Source organism: Macaca thibetana, chromosome 8 (assembly GCF_024542745.1).
Source record: "Macaca thibetana thibetana isolate TM-01 chromosome 8, ASM2454274v1, whole genome shotgun sequence".
Classification (NCBI taxonomy): Eukaryota; Metazoa; Chordata; class Mammalia; order Primates; family Cercopithecidae; genus Macaca; species Macaca thibetana.
The window spans coordinates 59,559,287-59,576,603 of record NC_065585.1 but is presented as its reverse complement, the minus strand read 5'-3'; the positions used below and the strand labels follow the sequence as shown (position 1 = coordinate 59,576,603).

Sequence of the window (17,317 nt, the reverse complement as noted above, 5' to 3'; positions counted from 1 at the left end):
ATATCTCTTTTTAAAAGCCCTCCTTATTTACGCCTTTTCATAGCTGGGTCAACTACACTGCTTGATGCAAACACAATCCAAAATATAACCTGAGCTTAAACAAAGGAAGGGATATGAGAAGCCCGCCCTAACAACTAGGAACTCCACACCTAGCCAACCCTGCTATTGCTATTGACCATGTGATCTGGTTCTAATAACTGCTTCTGTCCAATTCTGTGTATCTGAGTCCAGGCATTGTTAACCAAGGTTGTCTAAAATGTGGACAATAACACACTTTCACCCATTTTTTTTTTTAATACAGAAATTGAAGTCTGGTTCCTCAATCTCAACTTTGGGACTGGGGCTCTTGATTGTGTGTCTACATTCTGGATTATCCAGCTGGTCCTGGCTTTTTTTCCAGGGCACACCATTATCTTGTATCTGAAGTTTTAGCATGGACTTACTACTATTTGTCAGTTGCATTATCTTTTACGTATTTTAGTTTGTACAACAAGATGGCTTTTCTTTAATGATATCTATTCTTCTCAAGTTAGGCCTATTCATCTTGCATATTCCTCATCCCAGGAGAAACGGCCAACAACAGGTTTCAAACCCTTCTGTAGCATTCCAATTTGTTGAGCAGATTAATTGTATCCTGGAAGAGAGGCAAATTTGTAGCTCATACACCAATAGAAAAACCTTGCTGGATAACTAGCAATAGGAAGTCAAAGTTAAATCATTATTCCTTTGGCTTCCTAGCATGTGGTTGTGTACATATTATAGTATGCATTTAATTCCTATTGGTCTTACAGTTAAGTCTCCTCAGTAGGATTGTAAGGTCCTTTTGACGGGTTCTATTCTTATTCATTGCTGTATGCCTTGCAGCATGAGGGTAGTGCTTTCCAGGTGGTAAATGCATAGTAAATGGTTGAAAAACTAAAGACGTATAATAAAATTAGAATGTGTAAGATTCTCATTAATAGGATCAGTGTCTTATTCATTTATCTCCTTTATACTAATGTAATATTTTCCACATAGTGAAATACCTAGTAAATGTTTGAATAATAAAGACAGAATTAGAGTATCACTTTTTGAATGTATATTTACTCTTTAATTTTTTTGCTGCATAGAAATCAGCTGTCATATTGGCTTTTTGTGCTTGATTTTTCATACAACATATTATTCTTTTTTTTCTTTTTCTTTTTTTTTTTTTTTTTGAGACGGAGTGTCACTCTGTCACCTGGGCTGGAGTGCAGTGGTGCGATCTCGGCTCACTGCAACCTCTGCCTTCTGGGTTCAAGCGATTCTCCTGCCTAAGCCTCCCGAGTAGCTGGGATTACAGGCACCCACCATCATGCCCGGCTTATTTTTTGTAGTAGAGACAGCATTTCACCATGTTGGCCAGGCTGGTCTTGAACTCCTTACCTTGTGATCCGCCCGCCTTGGCCTCCCAAAGTGCTGAGATTACAGGCGTGAGCCACCACACCCAGCCCGTATTATTCTTTTTATGGTGAGAACAGCTGCACCTCTGTTCAACTCAAATATATTGAGTGCCCACTGTATGCTTTAACTTCTCAAGTTCTTCAAGAGACACAAACATGAGTGATAAGATGAATCACTGCCTTCCTTATTTTTTTCCTCTCACCTGCTCTTTTTGCATTCTGTTGTCTAAAAGAAGAGATATAGCTATTTAGGAAGTAGCAGCAGGAGGATCTCTTGAACCCAGGTTTGAGGTTGTAGTTTGAGGCCCTATCTTCTCTAAAAGAAGATAGAGTCTTTTTATATGTTTATCATATGCCTTATCAAGCTAGATCAACTATACTGCTTGAAGCAAATTCAATCCTGCTGGTCTCCAAAACAAGAAAAAAAGAAGAGAGAAATCAAGTGCATGCGTCCTATGAAACACGACAAAGGGGAAGAGCTTGGGGAGATGCTCATCTAATGTCTTGGGGGGAGTGCTATGCTGGGTAAGGCTTGTATCCAGCTGTGGGAACTTTCTAGAGGGGTGGCATTTGAAATCAACATGAAAGTATGGCCAGGATTTTGACTGAAGAAGTAGGAGACCGTTAGAGAAGAGAAGAACATGAGTAGAGACAGAGAAGCAAGATATGTCTAGAGAATGTCAAATGGGTTTGTGAGGCTTAATGTACAAATAGCAAACAAGTGGGAGGTAAGTCTTACAAAGACAAGGTAGATGGAAGACATATTGTGAACTTTAGGCAAACTGTACTTAACTTGGGAAGACAGTGGAGAGCCATAACCATGTGTGCGTGAGTGCATGAGAGAGTGTGTGTGTATGTGTGTGTGTAAGGAGACAGAGAGAAAGATAGGAGTAGGGGGAGGGCTCCCAACCATAGCAGGCTATTATAATCACTTGAGGATCTTTGAGAAATATACTGAATCAGCCCAGATCTCTAGAGTGAGAATATTAAGGTGACTTGGGAAACTGTACTTAACAAAACCCCCAAAACTCCTTAGGTAATTTTTATTTCCCAGGTTTGGGAGTCACTTGTGGATTATAGATTACTGGCCAGGAAATTCTGTTCACTAATTTATGAAAAGTCTATTGAGGTCAGCCTTGCAGTGGATCATGCCTGTAATCCCAGCATTTTGGGAGGCCGAGGCAGTTGGATCACCTGAGGTCAGGAGTTCGAGACTAGCCTGGCCAACATGGAGAAACCCTGTCTCTATTAAAAGTTCAAAAATTAGTTGGGCATGGTGGTGGGCACCTGTAATCTCAGCTACTCTGGAGGCTAAGGCAGGAGAATTGCTTGAACGTGAGAGGTGGAGGTTGTCCTAAGCTGAGATTGCACCACTACAGTCTAGCCTGGTGACAGGGCGAGGCTTTGTCTCAAAAATTAAAAATAAAAATTAAAAGAAAGTCTATTGAACAACTACAATGTATCAGACACTGTGTGAATTGCTGGAAATATAGAAAGGAAGACAACAGGCACCATCACTGATCTCATAGTGTTTACAGCCTACCAGGATTAACCAACACTAAATGAGTAATTACACAAATTATAACTGTACTAAGTACTGTTCAGGAGAAGCCTGGGGTGCTGTGAGAAAATGTAATGATGAGCCTGACAACTCTGGTTAGGGGAAACGACCCTGACGAGGTAAAATTTTAATCAAAAGCTCAGGACTCAGGTAGGCGAAAGGTTTGAGAGTCACTGTAAGTAATTCAGAGTGAAATAATGACTTGAAATAGGGACAAGAGTGAAGGGGGAGATGGATGAGCTTCTGTTTCTGTTTGCTTGGTCCAATAAAATCAAGGGGAAAAATATGTCAAGAAAAAATCATCAGAAAGTAAAGCAAAACTTAGCTATCATTTTGGCAGAACTATGGATTTCCCAAGTGTTTAATAAAATTGGTGCCATTTTCCAAACACTTAATGTTTGGCTTGGGCTGTGGTCTCTGGAACTGAGTCTTTGTTAACGTCTTCAGTGCAACAGAAAACTGTATTTCTGCTGAAATAAGGAATTTAAAGTTTATATACCCTTCTTGAACACTGCCAATGCACAAAAATACAAAAAAAAAAAACACCAAAACCCTATTTTCCCAATTTTAGAAAGAAAATAAATGCCTGAGAGATCTCTCGGCTCTAAACTATTTCTCTAGGTATAACTTCTCTCTTTATCTATCATTGAATCTTAGCTATCTAAGGAAGCAATACATGTTTCCAAGAACTTCCATTTATTTTCTTTTACATGTTATTTAAGCTGCAGAGCTTTCTGAGACTTTTCATTTCTGTGGAAGTAACAAATGCTGCTGTTTAATCTGTGTTCCACCTGAAAGCTTAGATTTCTTTTTGAGCTGATTTTCTGATTAACTCAGTTAATTTTCTGATTTGTATAGGGATTTATTTTCCTGGAAACGGCTTAATGATTAGCTCTAGTATTTACAAAATAAAAATAACTTCCTGACCTGCTATTCAGTTCATATGGTGGATGGAAGGAAATGGCTGTTTTTGATATTAAGTTGACATGCTAGGATTCCTTTTTTTTTTTTTTTTTTTTTTTTTTTTTTGAGGTGGAGTCTCTCTCTGTCACCCAGGCTGGAGTGCAGTGGCCAGATCTCTGCTCACTGCAAGCTCCGCCTCCCGGATTTACGCCATTCTCCTGCCTCAGCCTCCCGAGTAGCTGGGACTACAGGCGCCCGCCACCTCGCCCGGCTAGTTTTTTGTATTTTTTTAGTAGAGACGGGGTTTCACTGTGTTAGCCAGGATGGTCTCGATCTCCTGACCTCGTAATCCGCCCGTCTCGGCCTCCCAAAGTGCTGGGATTACAGGCTTGAGCCACCGCGCCCGGCCAACATGCTAGGATTCTACCATTAAAAATTTCAAGGAAAATTCAGATTTCAGAATTGGGAGTGTCTTTCTCAAATGAGCCCAGTTCTAAACTTTACCTAGATTCACCTAACTTTACTCCTAGCCCGATCTTTTTCCTCTCTCATCTTCAAAGAAGTGGTAACCCTTTTTAAAGTTTCCATTTGGTTCACAATGGCCCCTAAACTGCATCTGCTCCTGCAGCCTATAGCCTATCTTCCTAAATGTCAGTGAATTCAATGGGATCTCCACCCCATGTCCAACCACAGTTGATAGGACCATAGCTGGGTCCCATCCAAGCCAACTGGGGTGCTTTTCCTGGGAATATGGAACTGGAACTAGAAATACATCTATTTCTTCATGTGGTAGGTATTATCGTCCCTGTAAAAGAAAAAATGTAGGAGGTAGCTTGTGACATAGGAAGTTTAGTCCAAGAACACTGCTCTTGATAACAGAAAAAAAGAGGAGGATAATGATAAGAAAAATATTATGTTTGAAAAATTAGAAGGAAGGGATCACATCAAGCTCAGTGGTGACATTGATTAGAGCCATGTTTTATGGATTTCCACTGTGCAAATTAGAAGGAAGGGATCACATCAAGCTCAGTGGTGACATTGATTAGAGCCATGTTTTATGGATTTCCACTGTGCCAAGCAGCCCCTGAGCTACAGGAAGCTCCTCGTGCCTCATCATCTCTGTGCACAGTGGGGCTGGTGGGAACCAGCTTTGAGAGGGCATCATGAACCGTGTTTTGAGTAGTTTGAGATGTTCTTGTGACATCTAAATGGAGATATCAAATAGGCATTGGACATGGGCATTTGAAACAGTCTTGGATAAAAATGTAAATTTAAGATCATAAACCTAATAAAGGTTCACATAGCCTTTGAAGCCAAAGTTATGGATAAGCGAACCTTATTATAGCAAGTTTAAAATTTTGCCACTTAACTCTTTTTGTCTTATATTGAATCTATGGTTTTTTGTTACATGATTTTTTTTTTCTTTTTTTTCTTTTTTTTGAGACGGAGTCTCGCTCTGTCGCCCAGGTTGGAGCGCAGTGGCCGGATCTCAGCTCACTGCAAGCTCCGCCTCCCGGGTTTACGCCATTCTCCTGCCTCAGCCTCCCGAGTAGCTGGGACTACAGGCGCCCACCACCTCGCCCGACTAGTTTTTTTGTATTTTTTAGTAGAGACGGGGTTTCACCATGTTAGCCAGGATGGTCTTCATCTCCTGACATCGTGATCCGCCTGTCTCGGCCTCCCAAAGTGCTGGGATTACAGGCTTGAGCCACCGCGCCCGGCCGACATGATTTTTTATAATAAGACTTCTTCTGGAACACACCCTTTGTATTAATAGTGAACAGATGGTACCAATTTATGCTCTTCTCAGCAACGTACGACAGCTCTTACTTCTTTGCATCATTGACAGCACTGTGTATTTAAAAATCTTTACTAATTTAAAGAATGTAAAGAATGATAGAACATTATTTTAATCTGTAATTCTTTGATTATTAAGTTGGGTCATTTAAAAACGTATATATTTATTATTTGTATTTCTTCTTTACTAAATTGCCTCTTTATGTCTTCTTGACATTTTGTCTTGGAAATTCAATTTTTATGTTAAAACTTGTGAAAGCTTTTTACATAACAAGGACATTGTTCCTGTGGATGCCAGTTATATTGAAACATTATTCCCAGTTGTCATTTTCCTTTTCATTAAATTTTTTTATTGTTGCTGCTTTTACCAACATATTTAATTTTTCTTTTCTTTTTTCTAAATTTATTTATTATTATTATACTTTAAGTTGTAGGGTACATGTGCATAACGTGCAGGTTTGTTACATATGTATACTTGTGCCAACCAACATATTTAATTTTTCACAGTTCAATCAATTATTCTGCCATTTCCTGGGTTTTGCCTTTGGTGTTTTTGAATACAATTCTCCTACCAGATATTATTTAAATATTTATGCATTTTCTAGCATATTAATGATTTTGTTGAAAAATTTAACCCATCTTGGATATATTTTAATATATGAGTGAGATCAGGTTCTAACTATTTTTTTTTTAAGTAGCTAAATGTTATTCTAGCACCATATGATTCTGTTATGCATGTTTGCTTCTGCTGGCAATTTAGGTCATCTAATAACATAATAGAAGGTAACATACCTAAATAGCATAACATGCTTCTACCTGTAAGGGGTATTAAAATATTTATTAGTGACTTGGGAAAGATATACTCTAGTTTTTGAGAGAAAAAATAAAGCCATTTAAAGTTTGTTCTTCTCTAACATAACTGCTATATCTATCTTCTCATAGTTAGGGGATTAGCATCCAAGATGACATTGTGAGAGAACTCTAGTTATTGGGGGAACCTACACCCAATATTTCAACGTAGGTTCTTTCTATTTTCCATAAGCGTCAGCTGGCTGAGAAATAAAGAGAGACAGTATAAAGAGAGGAATTTTACAGCTGGGCCGCTGAGGGTGACATCACATGTTAGTAGGACCGTGATGCCCACCTGAGCCTCAAGTTCAAGTTTTTTACTAAGGATTTCAAAAGGGGAGGGGATATAAGAACAGGCAGTAGGTACAAAGACCACATGCTTCAAAGGGCAAAAAGCAGAACTACTAATAAGGGTCTAACAAAGATCACATGCTTCTGAGGGAACAAGACAAAGGGCAAAAGCAGAACTACTGATAAGGGTCCAACAAAGATCACAAGGCAAAGGGCAAAAGCAGAACTACTGTTAAGGATCTGTGTTCAGTGGTGCATGTATTGTCTTGATAAACATCTTAAACAACAGAAAATAAGGTTCAAGAGCAGAGAATCGGTCTGACCACAAATTTACCAGGGCAGAGTTTTTCCCCACCCTAGTAAGCCTGAGGGTTCTGTGGGAGACCAGAGTGTATCTCAGTCCTTATCTCAACTGCACAAGACAGACATTCCCAGAGTGGCCATTTATAGACCTCCCCCCACGAATGCATTCCTTTCCAGGGTATTAATATTAATATTCCTTGCGAGGAAAAGAATTTAGTGATATCTTCCCTACTTGCACGTCTGTTTATAGGCTCTCTGCAAGAAGAAAAATATGGCTCTTTTTGCCCATCCCCACAGGCAGTAAGACCTTATGGTTGTCTTCCCTTGTTCCCTAAAAATCACTGTTATTCTGTTCTTTTTCAAGGTGCACTGACTTCATATTGTTCAAACACACATGTTTTACAATCAATTTGTACAGTTAACACAATTATCACAGTGGCCCTGAGGTGATGTACATCCTCAGCTTATGAAGAGAACAGGATTAAGAGATTAACGTAAGACAGGCATAAGAAATTATAAAAGTATTATTTGGGAACTGATAAATGTCCACATTAAAATGAAATCTTCACAACTTATGTTCCTCTGCTGCAGCTCCAGCTGGTCCCTCCATTCCGGGTTCCTGACTCCCTGCAACATCTAGTAAGTGCACTTCTGATCGGAGCATTCTAAAGTCTTCAAACACAAGCCGTTTGTTCACCAGTTCACTGTTTTGGTACATGGTGAGAGTGTGCACATATTTTTAAGACTCTAAGTTACTCCTTATGACTTACTTCTTTATTGAAAGCAAGATTTTATACAAGAATCCTATGGCTACTTCTCCACATTTCTTTCAAATATGTTGTATTTCTATTAAAATATTTTTTACTCTTTTTATTTTTTTCCTTAGCTTTAAGTCTAGGAACACAAAATCAGCTACCTTTTGTTAATTGGTTAAATACCTATATCCATAGTTCCATTTTGCCAAAGTAGATATACTAATTTATACAGTAGCTATGTCTGTCTGTCTGCCTATCTCTTTGTGTATCTACCGAGATTAAAAATTGGTAACTATATTAAGAGTAATAAGAAAATCCGTGCAGTGTCTCATGGAGATCAGTTGGTAAATAAACATTTGGGGTTTATAGATAATCAAGAAAATAATGCTTATAAAATAAGTATTTCCTTATGCTTTCATGGTCTTGGATGCAGAGAATATTGATGGCTTTTAAAATGATTTTGGCCCTTTATTTATCCGATGATGTCTTCCTCAGTCAAAGTTTCTCTTCTATGCCCTTTTATTCTCATTTGTAATCTTTTATTACCAGTAATAAACAATTCACTAAGGTTTGGGTTCTCTTTTTTAAAAAAATCTTTTTATATCTCTTCTACAATGAAACCTTACATCAACCCAAAGTAATACTTTTAGAGGAGAAAGAAATAAAAGATAATTCATGAATGATACCAGAAATATACTGTCATTCCATTTGTAGGTACGTGTTATAAAGAATGAGGTAGAAAAGCAAAAATAAATATTACACTAGGATGCAAGATCAAGAGAGCCTTGGAGTCCATTGTTAAGTTTTTAAATAGTTTAGAGCAGGGATCTTTTTCTGAGATTCAGGAATGACTTTGTGATGGGAAAGGAAGCAAAAGGTTGAGTTTCTAAACATTCTAAGACTCATTGCAAAATTTTGGCTATATTTGATTATGTAACTTTTTTTGGTAAGGAAAAGAAGTTTCATAGCTTTAATCACATATTGGTAGGAATCTGCCACCACAAAACAGAGAAAGACCACGGATAGGGAGTTCCTAGAGTTATAATAAATAGATATCTGCTCTTTTGAGTCATGTAAGGAAATTAAATTTAATGAAGATATTTCTTTTTCTTTATTTCCTTTGCCCTAATTCCTATTATGATGAATTTAATGTATTTTGAGTCATTTGCTAAACCTTACATAAGTGAACAATGTAGAAAATATGAACAACGTAGAAAATATTTTGGACTCACAGTTCAGCAGAAGGGTGCCATAGTGATAAGTGTACAGTGGGGTATTTCTGAAGGGCGAGTGAAAAGACAGAAAACAGAATGGAGTAGAAGCACTCTTTATCCTTGAGCCCACGCTGGGCCTCACCAGCTGGCTTATCATTCTAGATGCCAATAGATGCGGCATAAAGAAGGTCAGCTGCTAAACATCATGGAAAAACCAGAGAGTCCTTGCAGGATGTTTAAATTCTTGACGTAAGTTGACAAAGGATGAGGACATACAAGAGGAGGGTGAGTCAGTGACACATATGAGTTACACTCTCAGATGATCCAATGCCTAGTTCACATACCTTCTCTCAACAGCTGTTTTTATTGGCTACTTCAGAGAAATTCATAATGCATCTCAGGAGTTCTGCCAAATATATGAAATTCTGGCAGAGGCAGTAGGGGGAAACATGCTCCCCAGTTGGCATTTGCCTTAGGGATAATGTTTGATGGTCATAATGTATTTTTTGTCACATTTTTGCCCTTTCTGTAATAAGACTTACAGACATATCTAAATGCTGGAATCCATTTTAACCTTCTTCAAAAATATATGGACCATCAAGTCAAGTGTTTTTCAGATCCTTCCTATGAAACTTATTTCTAAATCATTTAATTTCTTTTCAGAAAATGTTTTCAAATGAACATCTTTTGCAAATGTATTTCTCAACTTAAGCTCATATCCCTCTTTAGCACTCACCTTTTGAGAGCTTTTGATAACTTTATAATTAAGATCCTATCAATACAACTCATGTAAAGTAATAACATCCTAGGCCAGGTATAAGTGTTGCAGGCTTTCTCAATATTTGGCATATATAGAGTATCATACACAGTTGGATTCCTTTGCAAAGAAAGTATTTTATATTTAGAGATTGCATATGGGGGCAGAGCTAATGTGTTATTTGAGTCCATTATGTTTGTATTTTTTTTCAATTAATAAATTCTAAATTTCCCAACTTTGTGTAGAAAAACAAATCAATTTTGATTAAAAATAAAATAAAAACGAGTTACATTTTAATAAAGAGGATTCACCTAAATTCTAGGCCCCAAGTCAGATATTTCAGAAGAAGTCTCTTAGTATGGTTTTTAGGTCTAAAACAAACACAGCCTTTGCAGAAAGGCTTACTTAGAGCAACGAAGAATCTGCTTATGGTTTTTAAAGTAATTTTACTAAAATTTACAGAAATGAACAATTGGGCTTGGTCTCTACTACTTCAAATGAGATAACTAAAGTAAATAACAAGATTAAACACTGGACACAGGATTTGTAGAATTCTGGATGTAGATATGGCTTCGGCAATATCGGAGGAATAAGTTCTAGTGTTTTACAGCATAATAGGATGACTATGATGAACAATAATTTATTGTATATTTTAAAATAGCTAGAGGAAAGGATTTTGAATATTCTCAACACAAAGAAATGATAAATGTTTAAGGTAATGGATATGCTAATTACCCTGATTTGATCATTACACATTGTATACATGAATCAAAATATCACACTGCTTGCCTGGGCAACATAGAGACACCATATCTCTACAAAAAAAAAAATTAAAAAATTAAGCTGGCATGGTGACATGCATCTGTAGTCCCAACTACTCAAGAGGCTGAGGTGGGTGGATTCTTGAGCCCAGGGGTTTGAGGCTGCAGTGAGCTATGATCACACCATCACACTCCACCCTGGCTGGCAGAGTGAGACCTTGTCTCAAAAAACAAACAAAAACACCACATTGTACTCCATAAATATGTACAATTATTGTGTGTCAATTAAAGATAAAAACAGCATAAGGTGAAGTGCACATCTGATTAAAAGATTGCATGATGTTTCTATATGATTCTAAGCACAAATGACTTCTTTAGCTTTTTTTTTTTTTTTTTTTTTTTTTTTTTTTTGAGGCGGAGTCTCGCTCTGTTGCCCAGGCTGGAGTGCAGTGGCGCGATCTCGGCTCATTGCAAGCTCCGCCTCCCGGGTTCAGGCCATTCTCCTGCCTCAGCCTCCAGAGTAGCTGGGACTACAGGGGCCCGCCAACACGCCCTGCTAATTTTTTGTCTTTTGTTTAGTAGAGACAGGGTTTCACCGTGTTAGCCAGGATGATCTCAATCTGCTGACCTTGTGATCCGCCCGCCTCGGCCTTCCAAAGTGCTGGGATTACAGGCGTGAGCTACCGTGCCCGGCTGACTTCTTTAGCATTTTTATAAACCACTCACTTGTGACTTTTCTTCCAATTTTAAAGTAAAGATTCTCCATGCAAACTAACTAGTTGTAATAATGGCAGAGAAGCATTGTCCTTGCTAACGTGGGGAGAAGAAGTGAAAGCAATATCCAGAAGCATCATCCTCCTATATAAAAGATAATCTTTTTGATCACAGACAACACAAATGGTAGCAATGTTGGGCCAGCATAATTATATTAAATCCAGTTGTCATCTCAGCTGTATTTTTGTCTTCAGGAGTAAGCAAATGAATTTCTCAGTATTTTATCTTCAGTTGCTCTTAGGTTGTTACATTTGAGGCAAAATACTCTTGCAAGTAAAGTAAGATTTTTGAATGTAAATGGAGTAGAAACTTAGTGGTTTTAGAAACTGAATGCACAATAGAAAGAGATAACATTATTAGTTCAAATAAACTGAAAAGAATAGACATACAAATCACTCAGTTGTAATTTTAAAGAATTCCTCAAACTAAACTTGAATTTAAGCAGAAGCTTATGCTTACAGATTACTATTTGCTAGCTTACTAATGATTACTTGAATTAAGCAGTAAGAACTAAAAATTTAAGTTTCTTAGTTTTACGGGTTGATCTGAAGGCGTGCTATCTTGCTAATATTGAAATACATTTGTTTCTTAAAAATTACTATTTTATTGGATTATGTCAGAAGCAGGGCTGTGTTCTTGAGGAAGGACAAGTTTCTTCTCCGACTCATCAAAATGAAGCTCTCACTGTTCTGCCCTTCAGAGGTTGGGTTGGGCGGTTGTTGCGCTGAATGGGGACAGGGTTACCACCTTCAACATTTGATAGAAGACTGCGGAATTGTGCCAGCTGGAAGGACAAAATATCTTAAAAATAAAACGTTTTTAAAGATGCATAAAGCGTTTTATTTACAGTATTACTAATGCACTGATATTTAGAAAACTGAGTTAGAAATTGCAGTGATATCACTAATAGGAAGAGAGAAAGCCCTAAATCCATTACATTCATTCCTTTGAACCAGGCATTTTGCTTTAATTATTGATGACTGGGTTAAAGTATCAACTTTTTAATTTCAGCTGGGGTATGTTGGGCGAGTGATGTATTAGCTTGGTACCTTAGTTTCCATATAGTACTTACTTCACTGTGTTGTTGTGAAGATTAAACGGGTTAATACATGCAAAGCCCTTAGAATGATGCTTGACATACAGCATGTGCTCAACAAATGTCAGTTAGCAGCAGGCTACAATTCTTGTCCTGTAGGTTTGTTATGAGAATTGGCTACCAAAACATATGTAAGGCACATAATAAAAGTGGTTGAGCAACCAATGATACTTACTGTAATCACAATTATACACAACAGTTAATGAGATATTTTGCTGAATATTTCAAAGTTTAAGCTCCACAAAAGGAACAAAAATATTTTGCCAACTATCAAGGTATGCCAGCTTACAGCCACAGTTCCCCAAAATCTTATTGAAATGTCCACACAGTTTTTCTTTTATTTCTGAAATGCTTAAGAAGATATTTAACAGGTCGGACATTTCCTTATTAAGGAGGAAAGAGTAGTGGGAGTCACTTTTTTTCTGTATAAAGGTCAAAAAAATTGTATTATAATGCAGTTTTGGATAGTTTAATAAACCGATGTCCCCGAATTAATATTTTTAAGTTGGGAGGAAAAATGAACTTCTCACAAAGCTGACTGAAATAATAATCTCTCTCACTGATACTACCAATTAAAGTAATATTCCTGCTACATATTCCCAGTTCCCATTCATTCACAACTCTACCTGCTCTGAGCTGACACTGATGCTCTCCTTACAGATGATCCAGGTTACACTCTCATAAAGAGGAGGATGAGTCAGAGAGCCAGAGTAGGTCCAGAAATCCAGGGATGAAGGAAGGAGAGTAGAGGGGTCAAAATTTGTGAACGGGGCTCGTTTGCCCTGGAAGAAAATAATACATCATTACAGCATGATATAAAATACTTATATGAATATATATATGCTATATTATCTTGTTATACATTATGTAGACATTTTAGCTAAGAGTCATTGATTTTTCTACTATTTAGTATTTCTTGACTGGTGTGTTTGTGGGTATAAACAATAATATCAACAGAAGAAAAAAGATGAAAAATGTGTTACATGTAAGTTTTTGACCAAGACATCTTCTTCCTTCTTCATTTGGTTGCAGATAAGCAAAGATGCAAAAAACGTTTTTACAATCTGTATCTTTAAAAGATATTTAACTTCTAGTATAACGCTTTTATTTTTTCTCTAGGAATGATGCCAGATTCTATTTCAATGGCAAAGATCTTTATTGACATGCATATTGGTTGTTTTAGTTTTATTCTATTTATTCCTATCATCTTTTCTGATTATTACTGGTGTATAGGAAATGTACTGACATTTGTATGCTAATCTTTTATGCATTCTGTATTTTAGATGATTCTTCTGGAGTGTTCAGGTGGATGTTAATGATGATATCAACTGCACGTAATGATAGTTTTGCTTTTGCTATTTCAATATCTGTCATAGTATGTACTCTTTCATTATTTCGTTGCACTGATTAGGACCCTTATTATAATTTTCAATTGTGATGGTCACAGTGGCAGCTTGGTCTTGTGCCTGATTCAAATGAAAATGCTTCAGGTGTTTCACTATGAAGTTAAATGTTGATACAAGTTTCTAGGTAAAATTCTTTATCAAATTCAAGAAGTTTTCAGGCAGTTTTCTTTCATTTTGTTTCATCCTAAAGAAAGGGCATTAACTTTTATAAAATGATTTTTAAGCACTTAACAAGTTGATCATGAGGTTTTCTTCATCTTTAGTTAATATAATGAATTAATTTAAGATTTTCTAATATTGAGTCATTCTTGTATTTTTGGGATATACACTACTAATTCAGAAACTACTCTTTTAATACACTGTTGAATTTGATTTGTTATAATAAATGTTAGGATTTCCTTTAGCTATATTCCTAAGAAAGTTTATGCTATGTTTCTGTTTTGTGTGTTTTGTAGTTTTCATACCCGGTTTTGGTATCGATTCCATTAAATTGATAGGAAGTTTTCTGTCTGTTCCTTCATCTGGGCAGGTTAGTTAACACTGGCATGATTGTTTCTTAAAAGTTGAGTAACCCTTTTCCATGAAATGGTCTGGGCCTAGTCTTTTCGTTTAATAGATACATTTTGACTATTGTTTACATTTACTTTTAGGTTCTCAGTCTATTTAGGTATTCTAACTCCTTGTGAGTCAATTCCCTTACTTCACATTTTCTTGGAAAATTATCCATTTTATCTAAATTTTCAAATTTATTGGCATAATGTTATAAAAAATTTTGTCTCTTAAAATTTTCTTCTATATCTTTAGTCATAACCCATTTATTTCTAATAAAGTTTTATATGTATGGCTTTTTTTCTCTTTATCCAGCTTCCCCATATTCTGACTTTTTTGTTGTTCTTCGAAAGAATCAACTTTTCAATTTATTGATGAAATTTTACCCCTTACTTAGTCATCATTTTTCTTTTTAAAATTTATTTATTTAAGATAGAGTCTTGCTCTGTTACCCAGGCTAGAGTGCAGTGGCAAAATCTCGGCTCACTGCAGCCTCCACCTCCCAGGTTCAAGCGATTCTCCCGCCTCAACCTCCTGAGTAGCTAGGACTACATGCGTGCGCCACCATGCCTGGCTAATTTTTTGTATTTTTGGTATAGATGGGATTTCACTATGTTGGTCAGGCTGGTCTTGAACTCCTGCAATCTCAATCCTGAAACCTCAGGCAATCTGCCCGCCTCGGCCTCCCAAAGTGCAGGGATTGCAGGCATGAGCCACCACACCCGGCCATAAATTTTCTTTCTTATTTTATTCTTTTCTGCTTTTATCTTCACTAATTATTTCCTTCTATTTTCTTTTCATATTTTTTTGATAACTCTTGAGTTGAGGGCTTATTTTTTATCTTCTGTCATTTATACTTTATAAGACACTCACTTAAGTTTAATCTTTTCTAGAATCAGCATAAGTCATATTTATTTTACACAAAAATATGACAGTTCTCCATGCTGCAAAAAATGACAAATCTCTGATTTATGTTTTAACTACTTACCATTAAAACAATAAAGCTAAGTTTGTGTATATCAAAAAATCCATTTTTTGAGTTGACTAATGAGAGTTATGGTTATCAAAGATTGTATATCAATCGTATCTCAAAAGAATGCCCTTTACTTCTGAATATTTGTACTGCTAAAAAACTAGAGATATCTTTATTTGTCAAATGGAAAATCACAATTTTGTTAGATACAGTTTTTCAAGCAAATTTAAATGGCTATGTAATCTGCTTTTCTACAGGCCATATTCTGCTGAAATAAATAAACCATAACTATGAAAAACAAAAAACCAAAACAATCCCCTGCATTAGAGACTTTCTCAGAGGTAGGCAATGTTGAAGTAGCACCTTGATTTTTAGTTGGTAGCTTTTGCTATCGCCTTCCTACTTCCCGGTTTTAATACTTCATTAAATGATTTCCATAGATTTGTAAATTCTTGTTCTCTGATTTAAACTACTTATTTAGTGTATTTACCTTGGTTTTAATTGCATGGAGGGCATCAAGTACTTTCTGCAGCTTTGGGTTGGCCTCACCAACCTGGAGATTTAAGAAAATAAAGTATGAGATAAAGATTATTGTCAATCAAACACTGCTTAGCTAAGCTTCAATTTTTTTTCAATTAGCAACTGACGAGAGATAAGGTATTTTCTCTCTGCTTTAGAAGGAGAAGTTTTTCAAGCTGTATGTCTTTGAGAGCCTTTGTACTCTATAAATTGTTTATAATATGTACCTACGGATAAAGTAGCAAACAAAAAACTTGATTAAACTTGATTGTTGGCAATATGTTCAAAGTTTTACAGGGCAAAATCTAGAAATTTATCAAAACTGACATGAAAACAAATCTCTTATTTTGGTCTGTTATGTTACTTATCATTACTACAGTTTTTGGCATATTGTAAGTGCTCAGTAAAGGTTAAGTAGAGATGCTATAATTTCCAGAGTTACTTAGTTACCCAGGCATACCCAATTTAATAATAACTTTTTTGTAGAACTTTTCAGGGATTCTTCTATAGAGTATTTGAGCAACATCTCCCATTTAAAAAAATCAACTGAATGTTCTTTGTAAGAAAAAATTCTCTTTATTTCTTTCCTAATGAGATTTTAAATTGATAAATTTCTGAATCTATGGTTTCAGGTTTCCTTATTAATATTTAATAATATTTCTTTCCTGATGAAATATTAAATTAATAAATTTCAGAGTCTATGAGGTAGGAATTTTAGAGGAAGGGGAATTTGGAAGAGCTGGGAAATAGAAATTCCTTTTTCCCTATGAACACCTTTCTATCTCACCTGCACCTGAAACTCATTTCTCTCAGAGGGAAAAGCAGAGATAAAACCAAGCAATAAAATCCTAGGGAACTATTTTTTCACCTGTAGTCATCGGTTGAATGGGAACTTTAAAATAAGAAATTCTAAAATATATGTTGCCTTATTTCCTTCTATTTTGAGGTCTAATTGGAAGCAGAGCTGTGTAACTTAACTACCTGTAACTCACCTTCATCAAAACGCCAATAACTGCCAAACCATCAGCCTTTGAGACAGCTTCAGCAAGGCTGGAGTATTTTGCAGAATTCCAGTGAACTATATGAAGCTAAAAATGATACTCTGGTTAATTAATTATTTATACCAGTATGATGACAAAAGGTAAGTTATAAGTTAACTTGTTACCATATGATGATGTATCTTGGCTTAGATACATAAAACTTATGTGAACCTTTATCCAGTGGATTAGAGGAGTTACCTTGTTACTCTTAGGAAGGGTTATCTGTGTGCCAAGTAGAGATTGCAAAACCTGGAACCAGTAAGCAAAATGTCCTTTCCTACAATATTGTTATTTAATATTAGTCCTTTAAATGTATCTCTCTTTGTTATGAAAGGATCAGGAAACATG

At 36.3% G+C, this 17,317-nt stretch overlaps 2 protein-coding genes across 3 annotated transcripts in view; both read right to left on the bottom strand.

Moving 5' to 3' along the window:
- RBIS (ribosomal biogenesis factor) overlaps nt 1–17,317 on the bottom strand; it is an 872,964-nt gene that overhangs the window by 98,512 nt on the left and 757,135 nt on the right. The window lies entirely within an intron of this gene.
- The window catches only part of CA1 (carbonic anhydrase 1), a 51,422-nt gene continuing 45,832 nt past the window's right edge, over nt 11,728–17,317 (bottom strand). The window contains exons 5-8 of the mRNA XM_050801241.1: nt 16,922–17,017; nt 15,901–15,963; nt 13,109–13,264; nt 11,728–12,170 (exon numbers count right to left, since the gene is read on the bottom strand). Coding sequence (XP_050657198.1) covers nt 12,054–12,170; nt 13,109–13,264; nt 15,901–15,963; nt 16,922–17,017 — 432 coding nt within the window. The 3' untranslated portion in view covers nt 11,728–12,053. The remainder of the gene's footprint in view (nt 12,171–13,108; nt 13,265–15,900; nt 15,964–16,921; nt 17,018–17,317) is intronic.